At 38.5% G+C, this 23,263-nt stretch overlaps 4 protein-coding genes across 4 annotated transcripts; 2 read left to right on the top strand and 2 right to left on the bottom strand.

Moving 5' to 3' along the window:
- The first annotated feature begins 3,873 nt into the window (after positions 1 to 3,873).
- LOC115986589 (alpha-N-acetylglucosaminidase-like) lies at positions 3,874 to 7,987 on the top strand. Its single transcript, XM_031109768.1, has 5 exons — positions 3,874 to 3,953; positions 4,810 to 4,919; positions 5,042 to 5,144; positions 5,674 to 5,772; positions 7,261 to 7,987. Exons 1-5 carry the CDS (start codon positions 3,945 to 3,947, stop codon positions 7,261 to 7,263), a joined length of 324 nt encoding a protein of 107 aa, XP_030965628.1. The 5' UTR covers positions 3,874 to 3,944; the 3' UTR covers positions 7,264 to 7,987.
- A 7,554-nt stretch (positions 7,988 to 15,541) lies between these two features.
- LOC115984525 lies at positions 15,542 to 16,575 on the top strand. Its single transcript, XM_031107548.1, has 2 exons — positions 15,542 to 15,967; positions 16,045 to 16,575. Exons 1-2 carry the CDS (start codon positions 15,542 to 15,544, stop codon positions 16,573 to 16,575), a joined length of 957 nt encoding a protein of 318 aa, XP_030963408.1.
- An 833-nt stretch (positions 16,576 to 17,408) lies between these two features.
- LOC115984522 lies at positions 17,409 to 21,857 on the bottom strand. Its single transcript, XM_031107542.1, has 5 exons — positions 20,637 to 21,857; positions 19,216 to 20,510; positions 18,928 to 19,149; positions 17,952 to 18,228; positions 17,409 to 17,501 (listed from the first exon to the last, which is right to left on the bottom strand). Exons 1-5 carry the CDS (start codon positions 21,855 to 21,857, stop codon positions 17,409 to 17,411), a joined length of 3,108 nt encoding a protein of 1,035 aa, XP_030963402.1.
- A 52-nt stretch (positions 21,858 to 21,909) lies between these two features.
- LOC115984521 lies at positions 21,910 to 23,002 on the bottom strand. Its single transcript, XM_031107541.1, has 2 exons — positions 22,112 to 23,002; positions 21,910 to 22,065 (listed from the first exon to the last, which is right to left on the bottom strand). Exons 1-2 carry the CDS (start codon positions 23,000 to 23,002, stop codon positions 21,910 to 21,912), a joined length of 1,047 nt encoding a protein of 348 aa, XP_030963401.1.
- Between the last annotated feature and the right edge of the window lie 261 nt (positions 23,003 to 23,263).

The raw sequence follows: 23,263 nt of genomic DNA, 5'->3' as shown, positions 1-23,263 counted from the left end.
CGACCCGAAATGATGTTGCGTGATTTTTAATGGGAGATTTTCTGAGGCTTAGTCCATGGAGCGGAAGATATAGAAACCGTTGCTTTTGTAATTAGGGTTCCTTGATGTAGTTTTTGAGAGAGAGAAAAACTGTACTGCCGCACTTGGTTTTTTTTTTTCCCTGATAATAGTGAAATTCCTACAACTCTGTGGACGTAGGCAAATTGCCGAACCACGTAAATACTCTCTTGTGTGTGATTATTTTTTTTTTTGGCATGTGTTTTTCTCTATTTTGTTTCTCACAGGTTTGGGAATTTCGTGTTAATTCCCTACATACATACATATATACATATATATATATATATATATACTAGCCTCTGAGCACAAGCTCACGTGCATGCTCAAAGGCTCCTCTATTTTTTGGGTAAGGGTTAATTTAGAGTATTTATTATAATTTGGGATTACTATATGTTCCAATCACAAAAATATCTAGGGGTGGGATGATATTTATACCAAAAAATTATTTCACTCACAAATGCATAAATCTCATCACACTCCCAGACATTTTTGTGATTGAAAAATATAGCAACTTTGAATTATGATTAGTAAACACTATTAACCTTTACACAAAAAATAGAAGAGTCTCTAAGCACGCACTCACATGTGTGCTTAGAGGCTAGTTTAGTATTAACCTTTTGGGGGAGGAAAAAAAAAGACCATTTGAGCAAATCTTATAATGTTCTATAAAGTGAAAAAAATTACAAAAGCTATTAAAAAAAAGTTGATAAATCAATGTAGAAACTTGAAATATTTACTGATGGGACTGATGAACTCAACCTTCCTGAACGATCCCATCGAGACCGACGAGGCGGTCCTCCAAGACGAACTAACCACATGTCCATATCACTAACGAAAGTAACGAAGCCATTCAATGTAGCCAATAATGTCCCAAGCAGTTACAAAACCAACTATACAAACCGTTAGATGCATCATTAAGGCACACATTACTGAGCATGAGGTGTTACCAAGGGAGACATTAAAGCCACATTAACAACCACAACGGTTAGGTGCTGTGGAAACATATATAAAGTCCTCACAGCCCCAATACAAGGTACATAGACACACCTAGAAGTACTACTAGTTATTCTGATACTTTGTTATTTCCTAAAAGCTTTCTTATATTGATTTTGGCATCGGAGACGTTGTGGCAGACACCACACCGGTGACCACCTTAAGGGAGCTATCGTACCATTTTCCCAGTGACACAGACGAGGACTCGGCTCCATCTGGACGCACTTACAACAACTGACGAATTTGCACTTCATCATTTACATAAGGTCAAATTGAAAAATAATTCACTACATTAGAAACATGGAATTGGTCATATTGTTAATGAAAGATCCACATTTGTTTTTGTTTGAGTGTTGTTGTAGGTGTTGTTTTTTGTTTTTTTTAATTTGATTTTATTTAAAATGTAGTATTTTAATCCTAAAATTTAGCCATGTACTACACATCCATACCAACAAGTTAAGAAGAGCTTAAATTTAAAATTTAACAACTGCCATTTTTTTTCTCTTTTACGATAAAAGACTCAAATTTTTTTAGTTTTATTTTTTCATTTTTTTTTGGTTATCCACGTTTTTTTCTTTTTAGTGGTGTTGTTGTTCTTTTATTTATGATAGTTATCAAGTTGTATTTAATCCTAAAATGTAGTGTTTTAATCCTAAAATTTAGCCATGTACTACACATCCATAACAAAAATTTAACAAGAGCTTATATTTAAAATTTAGCAACTACCTTCTTTTTTTCTTTTTTTCTTTTACGGCAAAAGGCTCAATCTTAATCCTAAAATTTAGTGTTTTAATCCTAAAAGTTAGCTACTTACTACACATCCATACCAAAAGTGAAAAAGAGTTCAAATTTCAAATATATAAACTACCTTTAAAACTAAGAAAATGTACGTAACATTTTTTATGGAGCAGTAAATTAATAATTATAAAAAAATGTAAATTGAATTTCACATAGAAGTATACAAATGATAAATATAGTTTATGTTACAAAAGAATTTTTTTTACAACAATTTCTTATATAACAACCACTTTATGTGAGGTTTGAATCACACAATAATTCTTGTAAAGTCTGTCACCCAAACTTATCTAATATTCCGTATTCCATTCTAATGCCTTCTCATTGCAATCCAATAAATTTGTGCATACGTCAACCTGAAAGAAATAAAAGAGTTAGAAAAACAAAAAAAAATTTAATAAAAAAAAAAAAAAGAGTTTATGTTTGTTTTAAATTGAAAATCTAGTGAATTGAAGTAGCAAATATTTATTGATTGGATTAATCATGATCAATGGACAATAGGAAAATTTTATTCTTATGGATCACAATGTGACACGCTATTGATAAAATAGGATTACAATTTATGTGCCAGCCAAGGCGAGCCTTTTGTATTAAAAAAGAAAACCCAATAAATTACGAAACGAAAATTTAACAATTCACATCTTAAGTAATATTGATACGTGCTGCATTAACCAAGTTTTCAATTCAATTTTGTGAAACATTATTCAACCAAATTACTTTTCCATTTACACATCTTGTCAATGTGGGACTGACCATACAGTTTAATGCAGAATCACTATATATAAAAAGGCTTATCGCAATGTGATGAAAGTTCTCACCATTATATATAGTTCAAGTCGGAGGAGGTCCACGGAATGAGTTTTCGGCTCTTGAACTGAAGAAGAAAGTCATAGCCATTGCAAGGATCCAAAACACGAAACGAAGAAACACTATTTGTGTTTTATGATCTATCACTGCAAACCAAGCAGCGTAATCCCCTAAAAAAAAGCGTAAATTTCAACCAAAAAAAAAAAAAAGGCAAAAAAGAGTTTGTGTTTAATTCTAGGCCAAAACAAAAAGAAGGAACCCTTACCAATATTCTTTTTCAAGGAGTTAGTTCAAGCACAAACCATCCTTTTGAAATTTCAAAGTCATCCACGGGTAATAACCCACTGTCAAACACCCTTGAATCCCTAATCACATTCACCCACGGGTAAGTACTCCTCAAACTATGATAAACAAAGAAAGTTAATTATAAACAAAACAAAAGAAATGAAAACAAAGAGGAACTTGGAAAAGAAAAGAAAACAAAGAGGAACTTGTAAAAGATAGAACTTGAAAAGTTGATGAAGTCTTTGATAGTGTCTGTTTAAATTGTTTAGAAAAAGAAAAGAAAGGAGAATGTAGAGTTAAACTGAATGTCTTCAATCTGAAAAAGAATGAGAGATAGAAACTGAGAGATAAAAAGTGAGATAGAAACTGGCAAAATGTACGTGAGTTTGTAGGTCTTAAAGTGGAGGAGTTTTAATTTACAAATTTATCCCCGTTAGTTGAAAACTTGTAAGTGGGTCTGATGAGGATATTTTAGGCATCAAAATTGAGGAATCTAATCAGAAAAAGCCCCTTAAATAGTAGTATAGTGTGTGTGTGTATATATATATGTATATTGTAGAAGCTAAGTTTTCTAACAAGTGGTCTTTTATGAGTAATTTATAAATTCACCTCAGATTTTAGTACACAACATAGGCAAATTGAAAATTTCTCACATATTAATAGTTTGAATAACTTTATGATTAGAGATGATGATTGGATACGGATATGGTATCTGATGTTGTAGCTTTTGCACTTTGCAATAATGGGCTTTTAAGTTCAGAGAATCCAGGTTGAATGGCTACATGAAGTGGTTTATGTATTATCATGGACCTTATGGCAGCTTGAGTAATTGACTTGGGCTTTATAAATGGGCCTTCACGTCACAGTTGCACTACCTCCTCTTCAATAAGCAATTGAAGAGGTAGTTTGTTTACTGTTCTGACCCATCTTCTTTGGGGGATATAAAAACTGTTACTCTGCCAAGTGCCAGTTTGTTTGCTTCTTTGGAGCAGCGACTTCATGCATTCATGCTGAAGGTTCAAACTCTATCCATATTACTCCTACTGTGACCCTGCTTCTCACATTGCATAATTATATTCTTTGACAGAATGGATGTAGCTTCCAATTTAGAATCACTTGGCAGTCCAATAATCTTAGGAAATTCATTTTTTGGAGGTTCATTGTATATTTGTAATCTTTGTCTCAAATCTCAATGATAAAAATGCCCCACGATTGAAATCATCAGAGTTAATAATCTTATTCTCTAGTATGCTATTGTTCCCCGTTTGAAGAACTTGGGATACAACTGTGATTAAGAAGTATATATAGGAGGCTATAATGCCAAAGAATGGCCTGCAAAACTCTGTCATTTAAGATTAATACCAAGAATGGTATTTAACTTCTTCAAGGGTGTTTCTAGTTTCTAATTACACAAAACCTAATTACAATGGCCTGAGAGACCAGTAAAAAATAATGCTGATGAACACTCGAAGTGTTCAACAGCATTTCCATGGAATAAGACACGGCTTTGGTATGGCAGAGCACTATAGTAAAAAATGATGGAGAACAGCTGTCCTCTAAAAGAATTATGGGGACAGGTTGAAAAGGTACCCAAAGAGAAGTTATTAAAAACTTTCAGGTTTTGTATAAAGTGGTTTTGAAAACGGGATCTGATGATGCTATTTTCCTTCAGTTTCTGAAATATATTTGTCGCTCAACTTCTTCGCTTTTTACATTACACTTACTGATCCCAGAGAAAAATGATATTGTGCTATAACTTCTATTCCTTTTGCATTGGGTTGGTTGCTAATGTTTTCTGCTGCCACACATGTTTTGTGTGTATGCTATAACTTCAATTATGGTCATTAACTTTCAACTTGGTGATATCTGCAGGCACTTTTACATTCTGTTCCATTTGGGAAAATGATAGTTCTTGATTTATATGCTGATGTCAAACCAATATGGAAAAATTCATCTCACTTTTATGGAGCTCCTTACGTCTGGTAAGTAGCTCTTTAACATGGTAGCTGTTATTTAAATCTCAAAGTAGATGTTTAATCTTCATGAGATCTCACCCTGGAGATTTAATTATATAGTAAATATGTGTACACTTAATATGCTCCAGGTGTATGTTGCAAAACTTTGGTGGAAATATTGAAATGTATAGCATCTTCGATGCGATCTCCTCTGGTCCAGTTGATGCCCGTGTCATTAAAAATTCAACCATGGTATGTTCTACTATTGTGAAATCCAAATATTGTTCCTAGCATGTATAACTTGAAAGCCTAAAATGCAGGGAATTTTTTTTTTTTTTTTTTTTGATCTAGACTTTCTAACATTGTAGTAGATTTGGAAAAGCAGTTCAATTGCTAATTCATATTTTATACAGTAGAGTATCTGATTAATACTGTTTGCTATCTTCTTGCTTAGTATGCATTTGGCATTGGCTTAAAAAATTAGTTTTTTTTACTATTTAGCTTATTTTTTTTACTATTTATGGGTTTCATTATACTTTTTGATACTATTCATGGGTCCCACTGTATTATTTCAGCTACCATTTAGCTTTGTCTACAATACTTTCAGCAAAAATTTCAGTTTTAGCTAAATAAGTTATTCTAAACAGACTCTTATTTTGCACTTACATCCACTGAAAAGAACATTGGTTGTGAAAATTATAAACATTAGCACTTGTTTCTTTTGTTACTGTAGTTTTGTGACTTTTTTAAAGCAGGTTGACTTAAAAACTTATTGTAACAGGTTGGTGTTGGTATGTGCATGGAAGGGATTGAGCAAAATCCAGTTGTTTACGAGTTGATGTCTGAAATGGCCTTTTGGAGTGAAAAAGTTCAACTTCTGGTAATTATAGATTTTCAACTTCTATTAATTACTTGTTTTGGGCAGGACTGCTATTCAATACTTATTTTAGCAAGGACTATTCAATAATTAGTATAGAAGGGTGCAAAAACTTTTTAAGATTCACACGCATGTATTAAAAAAGTTTCTATACTATTCTGTCTCCCCTTATCTTGCTTCACCATTGGTTCTTTCTGCATGTTAGTCTAATAGTCTAATGTTATTTCCTCTCTTTTTACTACGAAGTAATCTATCCTCCAGGTTATGTCAAACTGTGAATATATAGCAGGATTAATATTGGATCATCATCAATTCCAAAAGTTTAAGCTGTTAGGAAGTGGGCCAACATTGTAAATTATTCATACCACATGCTTACTCCCTCCTGCACATGCAGGCCCACCCAATACCCCTCAACTGATTTGTGGGCCTTGCACGTGTAGTCAAAAGAAATAACCAAGAAGAGATACACTAAAATTGGTGAACAAGACTAGAAGGACTAGGTAAGCTTACCATATTGGTAAAACATAAATCTTAAAGCTTAGGTTGTTAGGTAGTAAGAAGAAAATCTTTATCAAGCCTACCATCAACAGGTATAGAATAAAGATTTATTTAACTTATGTGTTTTACCTCCTATGCTGTTTTGACAATGAATACCAGTATACAAAGGTGACCTTTATGTGGTGATCATTCACAGCTTAATTTTATTTGCAATAATCAAAACTTTGTCAATTGCTGCTTGTTACTTCTCTTCTTTTAAGGCCTTATCACTGAAGTAATTTTCTCTTCTCACAAATGCTTTAACATGACTTTCATTGTAATAGAGGATTTGCAAGAAATCCCTATGATGCTTGCTTGTGAGTTCACTGTAATTGTACCAAAAACATTTCACCATGCACCGAGAAATATGATGTTCCTTTTGTTGCTGCAGAAGATATTAAAAAATATTCCTATCAAAATAATTAAGCACCAAGAAAGCAATTATCCACTTCTTTGAAGAAATGATTTTAAAAGTATCTTTGAGTACTGTAAATAAAGAGTAATCTGAGGCTGGTACTTTTTCCTATGAAAATATTCTATAGTTTTAACGTCATGAAAGATTCTTTAGTGAAAATTTCTCTATGACTTATTATAGTTCTGTGTAGGTGGTTTATTGCTTTTATGTTTTTGGTGTCTTATAAACATTAAAAAAAAAAAAAAAAAAAAAAAAAAAAAAGATGCTGAGGACCAAGAATTAAAGAATTATTTGGTTATGTAAATGTATTGTGTTTTCATTTGCTAAAGATTTTAGTGATTCTATGATCTTTTTTAACATGATCATTTTGAAGTATACTTTTATGGAATGAGTGTTTGCTATAATATTGATATTTATTCAACATCCCAACTTAATAAATTACATTCACCAGCTATGATAGCTGTTAATAACTGTTTGGCTCCTGTAGTTAGGAAGGCATCTTACTAAATGCTTATTATCTGGCCTTCAACTCATTGCAGTAACACTGATTTCATAGTCAAATTCCCAGATTGGGATCCATCAAATACCAGCTCTCCTTTGCCTCAGTCACATTTATGGTATTCTACTCAGAAGGTGATCAATGCCTTAGGACTTCTAATTGATGCTGGAAATAATTTTGCTGGAAGCGTTACATTTCCTTCTTCTTTCTCTCTTATTTTGCTGGAGATGCACTTGCTATTTCTAAAACCTTGTATGAGAAATATTTTGGTAAGAAGGATAGGAAAAAGAGTAAGTATCATTTTGAAACAAGCGGCAGGCGGGTACTGCGCATTACCCAGTGAAGGCCAATGCATTGCACTTGCCATTTCTAAAGCCTTGTATGAAAACATTTTATGTTACATACTTGGGGGATTCTTTATAAGGTCAAATATGAAAAAAGGATGATGCAAATTGTAAAATAATCAGATATGTACTTGAGAATCTTTATTTAGTAATAATCTTACTGTAAGACCTTCAAAATTTTGGGGCTAGTAATTAACTATCATTATCATCTATTTTTGTAACTTGACACAATGATATGAGCAATTTCTAAGACTACGGCATAAGATTACTGCATAAGGATTTCAAAGATTTTGGGACTACTATGGTAGAAAGGCAAGCGGAGTGTATGCAGAGGTTTTATAGAGTCTAGCCTACGAAAGGGGTTTTGTAATTCCTTGAATATAGTAATTGTTCTTTATATAGATGGCATTGTTCCATTGGAGAGATTCACCTTTAGTTTTCCAATACTTAACTAAATTGCTTCATATTATATTATTTCTTGCTTTGTTAATTTGTTTTATTGGATATCTGTGGTTTTTATTATACTGATAAAAGGAAAGGGACTTTAGGAGCCTTTACATGATTAAAAGGGAGGAGAATGACAATTCTGGCCAAATAACAAAACTGAATATTTTTTAGATAATCTTATTAATTAGAGTCCACAGCCAATTGCTCTGTAAGACAAAATAGATTCTTTATAGATTGCGATAGCCTTTGCCTCTTGAAGTGGCTTATTATAAATAACAAACCTCTATTATTAGATTACACCAATTTGTGGTCCCTTTTTGCATTTTGATACATACTTCTCAATTACACAATGTGAAAGGAAAAATTTGTGGTTCCTTCTTCTTTTTGTCACGTACTTTTCAATTACACAATGTGAAAAGGAAAAAGGGAGAAATAATACTGATAAAAGGAAAGGGACTTTAGGAGCCTTTACATGATTAATAGGGAGCAGAATGACAATTCTGGCCATATAACAAAACCGAATATTTTTTAGATAATCTTATTAATTAGAGTCCACAGCCAATTGGTCTGTAAGACAAAATAGATTCTTTATAGATTGCAATAGCCTTTGCCTTTTGAAGTGGCTTATTATAAATGACAAACCTCTATTATTAGATTACACCAATTTGTGGTCCCTTTTTGCTTTTTGATACTTACTTTTCAATTACACAATGTGAATAGGAAAATTTGTGGCCCCTTTTGCTTTTTGATACATACTTCTCAATTACACAATGTGAAAGGAAAAATTTGTGGTTCCTTCTTCTTTTTATCACGTACTTTTCAATTACACAATGTGAAAAGGAAAAAGGGAGAAATAATACTGATAAAAGGAATGGGACTTTAGGAGCCTTTACATGATTAATAGGGAGGAGAATGACAATTCTGGCCAAATAACAAAACCGAATGTTTTTTAGATAATTTTATTAATTAGAGTCCACAGCCAATTATGATTTTGCTTTTATCTTTTATATATCCTGATCTTACCAAATGATAATAGAGAATTGCAAATGTTACTACTCTGAATTGTTAATTTATTACTATGTTCTGATACGTGTTTAGATTCAGCAAAACATGCAATTTGTCATAGATTGTGCAAACCTTTTTTTTACTGAACACGTGTACCACCCTAGTCTTGAAGGTACTACTACTCGAACCGCTCCATCAAGTGAAGTGATACGACTATACGAGTACTTCTACAGTTAAATCACACTTTTATCGTCTCTTACATTTACATCATATGATCACAAGCCAAAGTCTATAAATTTGAAATGAAGAAAATATTAAAACGAATGAAGTGTGAAGTATATGAGGGCCAGGCCAGCTCCGACAGCCCATGTGATGCTTTTTTGACAAGTCATACATGTCATATAGACATCTAAACTGTTACGTCCAAAATTATGAAATTATGAAAAAATTTAGTAGTTCAAATTATTACACAATTTTGTCACAACTGTCAAAGTAGGAGTAGTGAAGAAAAAATAGTGGTTTATATATAGGTGATAGACAACTACTCGCAATATGTCACGTTAAAATTGTCATGTTAAAATTGTGGTAAAAAATTGTTTAATAGTTTGTGGTTCTAGAATTAGAAGAAAAATATTATTGGTTGTTCATAATTATTAGAAACAGAACTTGTGCAAGCATTGTAAGCGGGGCCTTGTATGTTGACACTACGTTTCCAACAGAGATATCCAAAATGAGAGCCATTTTGTGATTGACTCTAAACCAAGTTGGACAAACCAACAACCACCACCACCACATGCCAACTGTGTCTTAATTCCAACATTTAATCTTCAACCATTTTTAATGCCCCACTTAGTCGAGAGTTCGTGAGATAAACAAGCTAAAAGTTTTGTAACTCAATTGTCATTGTGTTTCCAACAAAGACATCCAAAGCGAGAGCCATTTTGAGATTGACACCAAACCTAGTTGGACAAACCAGCAACCACCACCACAACATCCCAACTGTGTCTTAATTCCTACATTTAATCTTCAACCATTTTTAAAGCCCCATTTAGTTGGGGGTTCTTAAACTATATATAGTTCTTTTTTCTTTTCTTTTTTTCATAAATTACTGAAAAGTTCACTTTCTATGTAGTTTCGTGCCACCAGTTAACCTCCTGTGTTTCTTTTATTTTTAACTAGTCGCCAATCCGTGTGATTCATAGGAAATCTATTGATTATAAGATCTAATGAAATTTAAAAGTAAGAAATTGAGTTAATAATATGCATTTTATAGACATTTTGCAAGATAGCATTTAAAAAAAAATGAATGGTCATAACAAAATAAAATACAATGGGAAGAAATATTTAATTTCTATGCTTTCCATAGTTTAAAATGTTATCTAACATAGATTATTATTGGGTTGCTAGGAGAGATTTTTATAAACTGTTAATATTAGACATATGTGCTTATATTGTCAATAACTCACTGCAAGTGAATAGTTTTTGAAACCTACAAAGTAATTCACAATTATTAAATTATTAATAAAGCAAAATTCCCAAAAGTTATATATACAAACAGTTAGAACTAATACCCCATTTGAACACATACATATTGTACAACCAAGTCTTAATTTTCCCATCAACAGCCTTTGAAAATATAAATTGTAAAGATATAAACAAAGACCATAATATGAGGAGCCCACCAAGCTTCAAATTTGAGTAGTAATACGACTTTTTTAGTTTTGCTTGGTTGTGGTAATAATAATATAGATAATTCAATGCATGGAATAGTATCAAAATTATAACACCTTATTCCATTATCTTTTATGTTGAATCTAAACAAACGATTAATTAAAATATGGATGGATCATACATAGATTATATGTGAGATTGAATGACAATTTTAATCAACCAAAAATCACACCTTTAATTAAGAAAATAAATAAAAAAATCACATGAACCCCAAAAAAAAAAAAAAAATTCTCAATAAAGTAAAAGCATATAAAGTAAAGAATTAAGATTTAGTAATAAGTTTTTGATGTATTTGTCTTGAGACGTTTGCGAGGCATTTGGATTGGTAGACTCTTTTCTGAAGTTTATGTTACTTCTATTTTCTATTACTATTAAGAAGTATTAATCCTAAAATGGTGAAGGAATTTCAAGATTGGCACTCATGATACAAATGATAAAGTTTGGTTTAAAAGAAAACTTTGGTGGCAATATCCATGCTTTACACGTCTGAAATAATGCATGTAGTTATATTACTTGGTTCATCTCAAGTCATGCTCATGCCAACCACTTACTTCCTTGTTCCATCCACGGCACCACAGCACAAAGAAAGAACAATATGGCTTCACTTATGATCGACAATATCTGTATCGATCGAATTGAAGGTATGATTTAACTTTAGGCTAAACGACATCCCATTCACATCTCAGTAGTTTAGAACAAAATAACACATTGTTTCGTCTTTCTTCTTCCTCATTGTTGGGAAACTTGTTTTGCTTCAATTGCCATCTTCTCCTTTCTCGGTCGATGCAGCCATTGACATGATGGTTCACCTCTGCATAGCAAATTGAAGTCTATGGTTATTGCCTTGATGTGTAACTTGGCTTTTGAACATCACCACCACATGATAGAATTATATCACCATGAAATTCTGATAACAAGCCATCATTGTACTATTTTTTCTCTCTGCCATAAGATAACTTAATCCTCAACTGTCACACGGATTTTCCACAATGAAACCATGATTGATACAATATTATTAAAAAATTGCATCAAGAACTTGCTCGGATACCATTATTGGATCCTACAACGTGAATGGTAATTCCGTTAGGTGGGGATCACCAAAACTAATAGAGAGATAATGTAAATTGTGTAACAAATGAATGTAGAGTACCAATATTTATAAACTTCTTCATGTCTTTTGGGAAGATATATATCTCTTTACCAAAAGATGTATCTTATCTAAGAAAATATAAACGTTTCGTAAAAACCACCAAATGAAAAGGCACAATGTTTCAGGTTTTTAAAAATGTAAACGTGTTGGTAATTTATACAGCCACGTGGCGCAATGGGGAGTAGTCAACAAAAAGTCAAACGTTTCGACTATTAGTTATTATATAGATATAAATGTAATGGTGCAATCTTGTAGGTAAGACATGTCAAATTCTCTGACGCTAAAAATAGTTCTACTTAATTAGACATATAGGATTAAAGTTAAAGAAATTTGATAGAAGAACAAAGAGTAGTTAATGATATTGACTATTGAGCATGAAATCATGGACCATAAAAATAAATTGCTTTAATAAAGTGAAAGGCTGCCAGAACCTACAACCCATGTTCGTTAATTAAATGAGAGCTACCAATTAACCAATGCACGTACAGTTGGTTGGGGCTAGGGTCCGGCGAGACCCATTCTGAGATTAACACCTTACCAAGTTGGACAAACCAGCAATCACCACCACCACATCTCAGCTGTGTCTTTATTCACATTTTTGCAAGGTTTGGAAATCATAGACCATTTCTAAAGTGGAAGAAAATGGACTTTTACCCTTATTTTCTAAAATATCCAATAAATTGTCCTTGTTTTGAAACTATTAGGTGTTGTTTGGATTTTGCAAAACTGAGTTAACAAACTTGAGTTTTGTTAACTCATAACCCAAAATCCATGGGGCCCATACTAATAAACATTGTTTGGATGATTTTCCGTGTGCTCACTCAATTAACAAAACTAAGTTTTTTGAGAGTTGAGTTACCAATTTTGGAAACAAGGGAAGCTTGTTTTCAAGTTATGAGTTATGGGATATCAGTGGCAATTTCGTAATTCTTCAGCACAAAAGGGTCCCACTGCTAGTGTCCCGTCCCATCCCTGCACAGCTTCAACGAGTCTTTTTTCCTTTACTCTCTATTTCTCTCTTCTCCATTTCCTTACTCTTCTCTCTATTCTCATTGTTTTTCTCTAATCTATCTCTTCACATCTGTGGTGGCATTTCAATGGTGGAGTTGGGTATTAATGTGTGGCGTTTCGGTGGTGGAGTTGAATTGGTGGCTGGAGTTGAATTAGTGGCCAGCATTTCGGTGGTGGGTCTCATCTATGGGTCTATTTCAGCGGGGGTGGGTCTCGTCTATGGGTTTGGGTTGTGGCCGTGGGTTTCAGATCAGGTTTCAAGTTGTGGGTTTTCGGTGGGCGTGGGCCGTGGGTTTGATTATGGTGGTATCTGGTTTGAGATTTGAGAAGTGGATATGATTGTGGTGGTCAGTGGTGTGGGTTTGGTATTTGATTTGAGATTTTAGAAGTAGGTGTGATTGTGGTGGTGTTTGTAAGTTTTGGTTTGGCCGTGGATTTGGGGTTTGGTGCGTTGGGTTGATTCGGTGGTTGTTCAGGGGTTTGTACTTGATATCGCTCCGAATCAGTAAGGTGGATGGCCCGGCTTCGGTGGGCTATCGAAACGGTTGATGGCCTGCAAGGAAGGAAACGCAATCAAAGAGGAGACCGGAAAAGACCGGTCGAACCCCCTCCGATGGAGAAGTTAGTTTTGTAGAGAAGGAAGTTCCAAGTATTTTGGAAAATTTGTCTGAGTGAAAATCTTACCACTGTCGGGTTCAGACCGGTCCCTTATATAGGGAGCCTGGGACGGTTACTTGTCCAATAACCGTTCCAGGATTTGTGGAAACCAACAACTCCGGAGTTAACTACCTCAACGGATATAAAATTGTAACCGCTAATGGAAGTTAACTTATTCGAAGGGTTTGTTGAAAGTCTAAGTGTTGAGCTTCCGTCTGTCTAGCATAGGACGGTTTGGTTCGTCCAAAGATATCTATCGATTGTTCATGGACGAACCTAATGGACGATCATGCCTCATGGAGGACAGTTTATGGAGTGGTGCTATTATTCATGGACGCTTCTTCCTCTTTTGGATAAACTCTGGGATCAATCCTGCGTTGTAGGCTCTGGACGAGCCCGTTGGACGAGCTGGAGATGGGAATTATTTTCCGCTTCTCTATCAGTTGCCCCTTTGTCCAAAGGGTCGTCCAGGACATTGTCGTGATTTCAACAAAGTTTCGCTTTTTCGTACGCCACGTGTCACGAAACCGTTGGTTGGCCAGTCGCGTCGATCCCGTTTCCCAAAGAGATCGCCACGTGTCAATCTCTGAGTGGTGAGTGTCGCTTCGTTGACCCTGTTGCTGGGGCCTATAAATAGCGCATTCTCTTTCATGCCCCTCACTTTTTTCCTCATTCTCTCTTCTACCAACTCGTCCAAGATTCTCGTCTAGCTCTCGTCCTAGTTTCATCAGGTATTTCCTCTTCCTTTTTTCTTTTTAGGCTCTCGTTTTAAGTCCTCTACATTTCAACCATGCCTTCATCTTCTAGTCTAGAGAGAGAGATAGACGACTACCAGGACGGTTCTTCTGAGAGTGACGGTAGTGTAGATAGTTCGTCCTGTAGTGACTCCTCAGACGAGCATTACTCGTCTGGGGTTCCTGGCATTCCCTTAGAGGAATTTCAGGAACAACGACATAGGGCGGCTTCTGGATCTGGGGCTAGCTCGTCCAGACAGCCATCAAGTCCTCCTCAAGACGAGGAAGAGGACGAAGATGTAATCTATAGTTGTGCCCCAGAGGTAGCATCCACCTTAGACGGTGCTAAGTTAAAAACTCTTGTAGATAGATACCAAATCCCTAAAGAGCTTAACCCTCGTCTACCCCAGCCTGGAGAATGGTGTTGTTCCCCTTCCTCTGGCTTAGGGGTATACGCTTCTTACCTATTAGCTGGCCTTAGGTTTCCCTTAAACTCTTTCTGCAGAGACCTCTTCCAAAGGTTGGGTATTGGGCCAAACCAGCTCAACCCCAACGGTTGGAGGACGATAGTTGCCATGCAAATATTATGGCGTGAGGCATTGGAAGGGAACCGTCCAATTACAGTGGACGAGTTCCTTTACTGTTATAAGCCCTCAGAGATCAAAAAATCTGCTGGGTTCTACCAGTTCTCGTCCAGAGGTTCATATTACAGTCTAATAACGGGCCGTAGTTCGTCTGACCGGCTTTGGAAAAAAGAATTTTTTATTATTTCTGGAAATTGGGCTGGGGACCCAGCTGATGTGGGTATTCCCCTCTTCCCTCCTTTTACCAGCCCTCTAGGTCGTCTTCGTCCTGAGGGTATGTTTTTCTTTCCATTTTATCTTGTTTGTCCTTCAAAAATTTTTATCTGTCACTCGTCTAACCTTTTATCTTGGTGATGCAGCTGTCATTCGTCCACGTTTGGATAAGCTTCTCTTGGATCAGATAGAAGTGGTTCGCACTTTTCCAGGAAGGACTTTCCACGACTTGGTTACTTTTTCTCGTCTAGCAACTTGGGGACTCGGTCCAACTCCTACTGCTGAGAATTTAAGTCACGAGGAGCTCACTCGTCGAAGTAAGTGATCGTCCACTGTTTCAGCTCTCCTTTCCCTTTTTTTTTTTTTTATATATTAAATTTCCTCATCATAGGAATAAGCACGATGAGGGAAAACAAGGAGAAAACAGTGGCTAGCGGGGACGAGGATGTTGCTGCCCCTACTGCTAAAGTGGCTTCCGTCCAGGCTGGGAAGAAGGAAGTCTAAATCAATCTCGAGTACTGTGGATCTGGACGACCTCCCCAGTCGTCGTGGCCACAAAAAACAAAAGCCAAGGACTTCTCTCCCAAAGGTTCCCAAGTTCGTGCCATCAACAGTGAACTTGGACGAGCCTGTGGTGGACGTGGAGCCCGTCCAAACGGTTCATCCTGTTCCGTCTGATCCTCCCCCTGCTCCCAAAACTTCTCACAAGTCTGGCTCGTCTGAATCCTCTGATCGTCCCTCTAATTTGGTTCTGGACGAGGGTTATGCATGGAGGACGTTCAAAGGGATCGTCACTGATCATGAGGTTAACGAATGTTACAACATGTCAGTGAAGGAGTTTGAGCGTTCTGGCATCCATGACCTTTTCAAGGTAAATTTCTTCCTCGTCCTTGTGTGTAGACATTTAATTTTGAATGAAATGTCTAACTCCTTTTCGTCGAAATGCAGGCTATGTCAAAGTTTTATACAGCGACCTGCCAGGCCAAGGAGCTTGCTACAGAGGCCAAGACAGCCAAGGATAAGGCTAAGGAGCTGGGCCATGAGGTTTTGCTTAAGAAGGGGGAGGTCATTAGGTTGACAGAGGATTTTAATCGTCTGCTGGGAAGCGAGACGAAGTTGAAGAACGAAGTAGAGGAGCTCAAAGCTGACAACTTAGAGAAGGATACCCGCATCGTCCATCTCGAGGGACAAGTTTCAGAGCTTACCTCGTCCTTGGAGAAGGCACGTGAGGAAGCAATTGCTGCCTTTAAGAAGTCTGACGAGTACAAGAATCGTCTAGACAGTCATTATGCAGCTGGGTATGAAGACTTCCGTGCTGATGCCAAGGAGGCGTATCCTGATTTGGACTTCAACTCGTTCAAGCTCCCTCTTGCTACAGAGAGTTCCGCGTTGCAGACGAGTTCCGAGGATGTCAACATCATGGACGATGCTAACACTGAAGTCATTCAGGACGATCCCAAGACGAGCTTGCCCAAGTGAAATCTATTTCCTTAGAAAATTTACTTTTATTTTCCTTTTCATAGAAGTGCCTGTTGTTTTGGGCTTTTTACTTCTTTTTCTTTTTTAAAGTTTATGCAAGTACAATCATCTCGTCCAGGATTATGGACGAGTTTTATATACATTTTCATATTCAAAACTAAAGGGGTTTTTGGACGTTGGTCGTCCACCCTTAGAATTTCATGAAAGAAATGAATACTTCTATTTTTACTTCCATTGTGTTTGAATATATATGTTTCCAGCTTTATGTATGAAATTTTTATTTTCATCAATGTGTGGTTCGTCCATCTAGGAATTCACTTCACCTCGTCTTGGGCATGGGGGTGAATTTTATTACATCACCAAGAAAGTAAATTGGTTCCTTTTGGCTAGATTTTTCATTATTCCAAAATTATGGACGATCATTTTGTCGTCCTTGATGATTAGACTTTTTAGCGATTTCTCGTCCAATGTAATGGATTGTTAAGCTAGTTTTGAAGTCTTCGCTCGTCCGCGTCTTGGACGAACACTTTTGGGAATTCATCTCGTCTTGAGGTCTAGACGAGTATTCCCTTTTCATCTCGTCCTTTGTTCTGGACGGATGAAACTTCGCTTTATTTTCAGCTTATTTTTCATCTCGTCCTATGTTCTGGACGGATGAAACTTCGCTTCAATTTTTAGGTTAGGTTTCATCTCGTCCTATGTTCTGGACGGATGAACCTTAGTTTCAATTTTGGGTTAGGTTTCATCTCGTCCTGTGTTACGGACGGATGGACCTTAGCTTCATTTTCAGCTTAGGTTTCATCTCGTCTCTTGCTTTGGACGGATGTACCTTTTCATCTTTCCTTTGGAGGAGAGCTCATGGACGATATGTCCTTTCGTCCAAGGATTTCATTCGTCCATGCTCGCTTTCTTTTTTGCGGATCAATCTAAATGATCATATAAGGATTCCAATAATATACTTTAAAACAATATATATATTTGAAAACCCAAACTTATGTAATCATTCGTCCACAGGCATGGCACATGCTCATGAGCTAGTGCCTTATTGAATTAGAAATATAAACCAACTCATCCATGAATAGCACAAAAGTGAAAACACTAATGTACTTTCTAGGGGATTATTAAAATACTTAAAAACACTTAATAGTAGTACACTTCTGCTCGTCCGGATATCTCGTCCAAGGACACTGGTGAAAAGTCAGCACTTATTGATGGTACTTCCTGAGGTGCTCAACATTCCAAGGGTGTTCCAGCCTCCGCCCATCCAAAGCTTCCAAATAGTAGGATCCTTGCCTTTTGCAGTTGATAACCCTATAAGGTCCTTCCCAATTTGGGCCAAGTTTCCCGTAGGCCGGGTTTCTTGTTGCCAAGGTAACCCTCTTCAAGACGAGATCTCCGATGTTGAAACGCCTAGGCTTCACCATAGCGTCATATTGTCTTGCCATTAGATTTTTGTACCTTGCTGTCCTCTGCTCTGCATCCATCCTGACCTCGTCCATAAGGTCAAGGTTAAGATGGAGCTGTTCCTCGTTTTCTTCAGTTTGATACTTCCTCACCCTGTGGCTCGTCATGTGTACTTCTGCTGGTATAACTGCCTCGCTTCCGTAGGCTAGTTTAAAAGGAGTTTCTCCTGTTGGAGTTCTCGCTGTCGTTCTATAAGCCCATAAAACACCTGGTAATTCGTCCAGCCATATTCCCTTTGCCCCTTCGAGCCGAGTCTTGATGATCTTCAGCAAGGATCGGTTCGCTACTTCTGCCTGGCCATTGGCCTGTGGGTGGGAAGGTGAGGAGTAATGGTTCTTCATTCCAAGCTGTTCACAAAATTCCCTGAAGGGTGTATTGTCAAACTGTCGTCCATTGTCAGACACTAGTACTCTAGGTACTCCGAATCTGCATACAATGTTCTTCCAGACGAAGTTCTTGACATTCTGCTGCGTAATTTTGGCTAAGGGTTCGGCTTCCACCCATTTTGTGAAGTAATCTATTCCCACCACTAGAAACTTCATTTGCCGAGTTCCAGTCGGAAAGGGCCCCAAAATGTCTAGTCCTCATTGCGCGAAAGGCCAAGGGGCCATCATTGGCGTGAGATATTCTGCTGGTTGTCTGGGAATATTGCTGAAGCGTTGACATTGATCACATACTTTGACATATGCTTTAGCATCAGCTTGGATGGTTGGCCAATAGAATCCGCTACGGATGACTTTATGGACGAGTGATCTGGCTCCCGAATGGTTCCCGCATGCTCCTTCGTGAACCTCCCTCAACATGTAATTTGCTTCGTCTGGAGCCAAACATCTTAAGAGAGGCTGGGAAAAACCTCTCTTGTATAACACCTCGTCCATAAGCACATACCTGGCTGACTTGACTTTGAGCTTCCTTGCTTCGTCCTTCTCTTCTGGAAGCCTTCCGTCCTTTAAGTAGGACACTATTGGGGTCATCCAATTTCCTTCTCCCTCTATCTGCATCACTTCTGGAAGGTCTATACTTGGCATGTAGTGTACACCATCTATATCGTCCAACGCCTCATTCGCAGATGCTTGCTTCGCCAGAGTATCTGCCTCCACATTCCCTTCCCTTGGGATTTGAACAAAATCTGCTTTTTTGAATTTCTTCACAAGGCGTACTACCTTCCTTAGATACTTCTTCATTCTGTCTTCCTTGGCTTCATATGTTCCATTGACTTGGCCTATGACCAGTTGAGAATCTCCCATGACAAGTATTGTGTCTGCTTCTACAGATTTGGCCAGTTCCAACCCCTTTAAAAGGGCTTCATACTCCACTTCATTGTTAGTAGCCTGGTATTGCAGACGGGCCTTGTATTTCAATTTGTCCCCTTCCGGCGACTGCAAAACAACTCCTATTCCTCCAGCATATAATGTAGATGATCCATCTACATGGATGACCCATTTGTTGTACTCTCCTTCCCCCAGGTCTTCGTAACTTGGAGTGAACTCTGCGATGAAATCTGCTAAGGCTTGAGCCTTTATTGCATTTCTCGGTTGGTACCGAATGTCGAATTCGCTAAGTTCAACTGCCCACTGAATCAGTCGTCCTGCGGCTTCCAACTTGTTCATTGCCTTCTTAAGCGGATGGTCCGTCATGACATTGATGACATGAACTTGGAAGTAATGTCTCAACTTCCTAGAAGCCGTTATCAGCGCAAAAGCCAATTTCTCCATGAGCGGATATCTTCCCTCTGCTCCTCTGAGTGCCCGGCTAGTGTAGTACACCGGTTTCTGTATTTTCCCCTCTTCTCTGATTAAAGCTGAACTTACGGCGTGTGGGGACACCGCTAAGTATAAGTACAGTTCTTCTCCTTGCACGGATGGACTTAATAATGGGGCAGTTGTGAGATAGTCCTTCAGGTCTTGGAAGGCCCTTTGGCATTCGTCCGTCCACTCAAATGCCTTCCTGAGGACTTTAAAGAAAGGTAAACACTTATCTGTGGCTTTCGAAACAAACCTGTTCAAGGCGGCAACTCGTCCTGTGAGGGATTGGACTTCTTTGATATTCTTCGGTGGCTCCATGTTCAATATAGCCTGGATCTTGTCCGGATTTGCCTCAATTCCTCTTTGCGAGACCATGAACCCCAGAAACTTTCCCGACGATACTCCGAACGCACACTTGCTTGGGTTCAACTTCATCTTATATCGCCGAAGTGTTTCAAAGGTTTCCTGTAGGTCGTCTAGATGGCTTCCCTCGTCTATGCTCTTCACAAGCATGTCGTCGACATAAACCTCCACATTCCGTCCTATTTGTGGACGAAACATATGATTCACTAACCTTTGATAAGTTGCCCCTGCGTTCTTCAAGCCGAAGGGCATCACTTTGTAGCAAAACAAGCCTTGACTGGTAATGAAGGAAGTTTTTTCCTGATCGGCTTCATCCATCTTGATCTGATTATATCCTGAGAAGGCATCCATGAAGCTCAGCAACTGATGGCCAGCAGTAGAGTCCACCAATTGATCAATGCGTGGCAGAGGATAACTATCCTTGGGACATGTTTTGTTCAAGTCAGTGAAGTCTACACACATTCTCCACTTTCCATTAGCTTTCTTCACCATCACCACATTGGCTAACCAGTCCGGGTAATAGACTTCCTTAATGAAATTTGCCGCGGTTAGTTTTTGAACCTCTTCCTTGATTGCCTTGTCCCTCTCGGGAGCGAATACCCTCTTCTTCTGACGGATAGGCTTAAAAAAGGGGTATACATTCAATCGATGAGTGATCACACTTGGGTCGATTCCTGGCATGTCGTCATGACTCCATGCAAAAACGTCGATACTTTTTCTCAGGAACTGGATGAGGTCTTCTCTTGCCTTCTCCTTCATACCTGTTCCAATTCTGGTAAATTTCTCTGGATCATCTTCTTGCAAAAGAACATCTTCCAACACTTCCGTGAGCTCTGCAATAACTCTTCTCTCCTCGATGCTCATTGTCTGCATCTGTTCGTCCAAAGCCATCATGGCTAAGTAGCATTCTCTAGCTGCCAACTGATCTCCTTGTGCTTGTCCTATCCCGTACTCCGTAGGGAATTTGACTGATAGATGGTAGGTCGAGGTTATCGCCTTCCAACTATTAAGAGTGGGTCTTCCAATGATGGCATTGTATGAAGAAGTACAGTCTACCACGAGGAAATTGACTTCCTTGGTTATCTGTTGCGGGTATGACCCTACCACCACTGGTAATGTAATGGTACCCACGGGCTGCACCTTCATTCCTCCAAATCCTATCAGCGGCGAGCATACTGGACGAAGTTGATCTCGTCCAAGCCTCATCTGTTGGAAGGCGGGGTAGTACAATATGTCTGCTGAACTTCCATTGTCAACTAACACTCTTCTGGTTGTATAATCTGCAATGAGCAGTGTAATGACGATCGCATCGTCGTGCGGGTGATGGATCCTCTCAGCATCTTCATCGGTGAAGGAAATGGTTGGCTCGTCCATTAATCTCGTCCTTGGTGGTCGTCCAGAGAGCTGGACATTTTGTACCGCTTTGAGATACGTCTTCTTCGACTTGGAAGATTGCCCCATCGGGTTCCCTCCAACGATAATCCTTATCTCTCCAAGTGGGGGCCGGGATGATTCCTCCATTTTGCCTTTCAGCTTCTCATCTGTACGATCCCTTCCAACGAAGTGCTTCAACTTTCCTTGCCTGATAAGGTTCTCAATTTGCTGTTTTAGGTCATAACATTCATCCGTGTCATGCCCATGGTCCCTGTGAAAGCGACAATATTTGTTCTTATTGCGCTTGTTGGGATCCCTTTCATCTTCTCTGGCCATTTTAAAGAAGGATCGTCTTTGATTTGCATGAGCACCTGATTAAGTGGAGCGTTCAGGGGCGTATAGTTCTGGCTTCTTCCCATGGGACCTGTCTTCCTGCCATCTCGTTCCTTCCTATCTTCCGTCCGTCCCTTCTTTGGACGAGGGGCTTGTTCTGAGTGTCGAGCTGGGTGCGCTTCCATCCTCTCAGCTCTTTTCCTCTTCTTGGCTATGATTGCATCTTCTGCATTCATGAAGTTCTGAGCCGAATGGACGAGCTCGGCCATGGTTTGAGGCTCCTTCTCGTATAGCTTGTGGATAAATAAATCCGAATTAATCCCATTGTGGAAGGCTGCCAGTAGAAGCTTGTCGTCCACCTCGTCCACGCTAAGGGCTTCCCTGTTGAAGCGAGTGATGAATGACCGCAGGCTTTCGTTCTCCCCTTGTTCTATGGTCAGTAAGCTGGACGAAGAGCGCTTGTGCCTCTGTCCCCCGATGAAATTGTTAACAAACAATTTGCTTAACTCTTCGAAAGAACTTACGGAACTTGGGGGGATTTTACTGAACCAAACTCGTGCCGGGCCTTTAAGGGTAGTAGGGAAGGCTCGACACATGATTTCATCAGGGACCCCTTGGAGGTGCATTGTCGTCTTGAATGTTGCAATGTGATCAAAGGGGTCACGCGTCCCATCATACGAGTCCAGGGAAGGCAGTTTGAACTTTGATGGTAAGGGGTGGCCATTGATGGAAGCCGTAAAAGGAGAATCTGTTCTGTGGACCAAATCCTCTATAGGATTAGTTCTCCTCATGTTCTCCTTCATCTCCTCCATGACTTTCTTCATTTGGTCCATCTCCTCTTTCAAGTGTGGCACTACCCGTGAAGTGGTGCCTCTAAACTGGCTTCCAACCTCAGTATTCTCTTTGTCACCATGGCCTTGTGTCTGTCCTGCGTGTTCCTCACGTGTCTGTCTTCTCTGACTGATCTCCATCCTTAACTCCTGGTTTTGGCGAGTCAATTCCGCCATTGCAGCCGCCATGGATTGCATATTCTGAACGGATGACGTCTGCATGACTGGTGCAGATTGGCGATCACGCTGGGGATCACTTGAAGCGCCTCTGCTTCCCTGACGGCCAGGGCTAGTAGCCCTCGACCTGGTCCTGACCATCCTAACCCTTTGTCGCGGAAAAGAAAGTCGCAAAACAACCTTCGCTTCCCACAGACGGCGCCAACTGATATCGCTCCGAATCAGTAAGGTGGATGGCCTGGCTTCGGTGGGCTATCGAAACGGTTGATGGCCTGCAAGGAAGGAAACGCAATCAAAGAGGAGACCGGAGAAGACCGGTCGAACCCCCTCCGATGGAGAAGTTAGTTTTGTAGAGAAGGAAGTTCCAAGTATTTTGGAAAATTTGTCTGAGTGAAAATCTTA

The sequence above is a fragment of the Quercus lobata genome, chromosome 4 (genome assembly GCF_001633185.2).
Source record: "Quercus lobata isolate SW786 chromosome 4, ValleyOak3.0 Primary Assembly, whole genome shotgun sequence".
NCBI classification, from domain to species: Eukaryota; Viridiplantae; Streptophyta; class Magnoliopsida; order Fagales; family Fagaceae; genus Quercus; species Quercus lobata.
The sequence above is the reverse complement of the archived record's forward strand: the minus strand, read 5'-3'. Positions and strand labels throughout refer to the sequence as shown.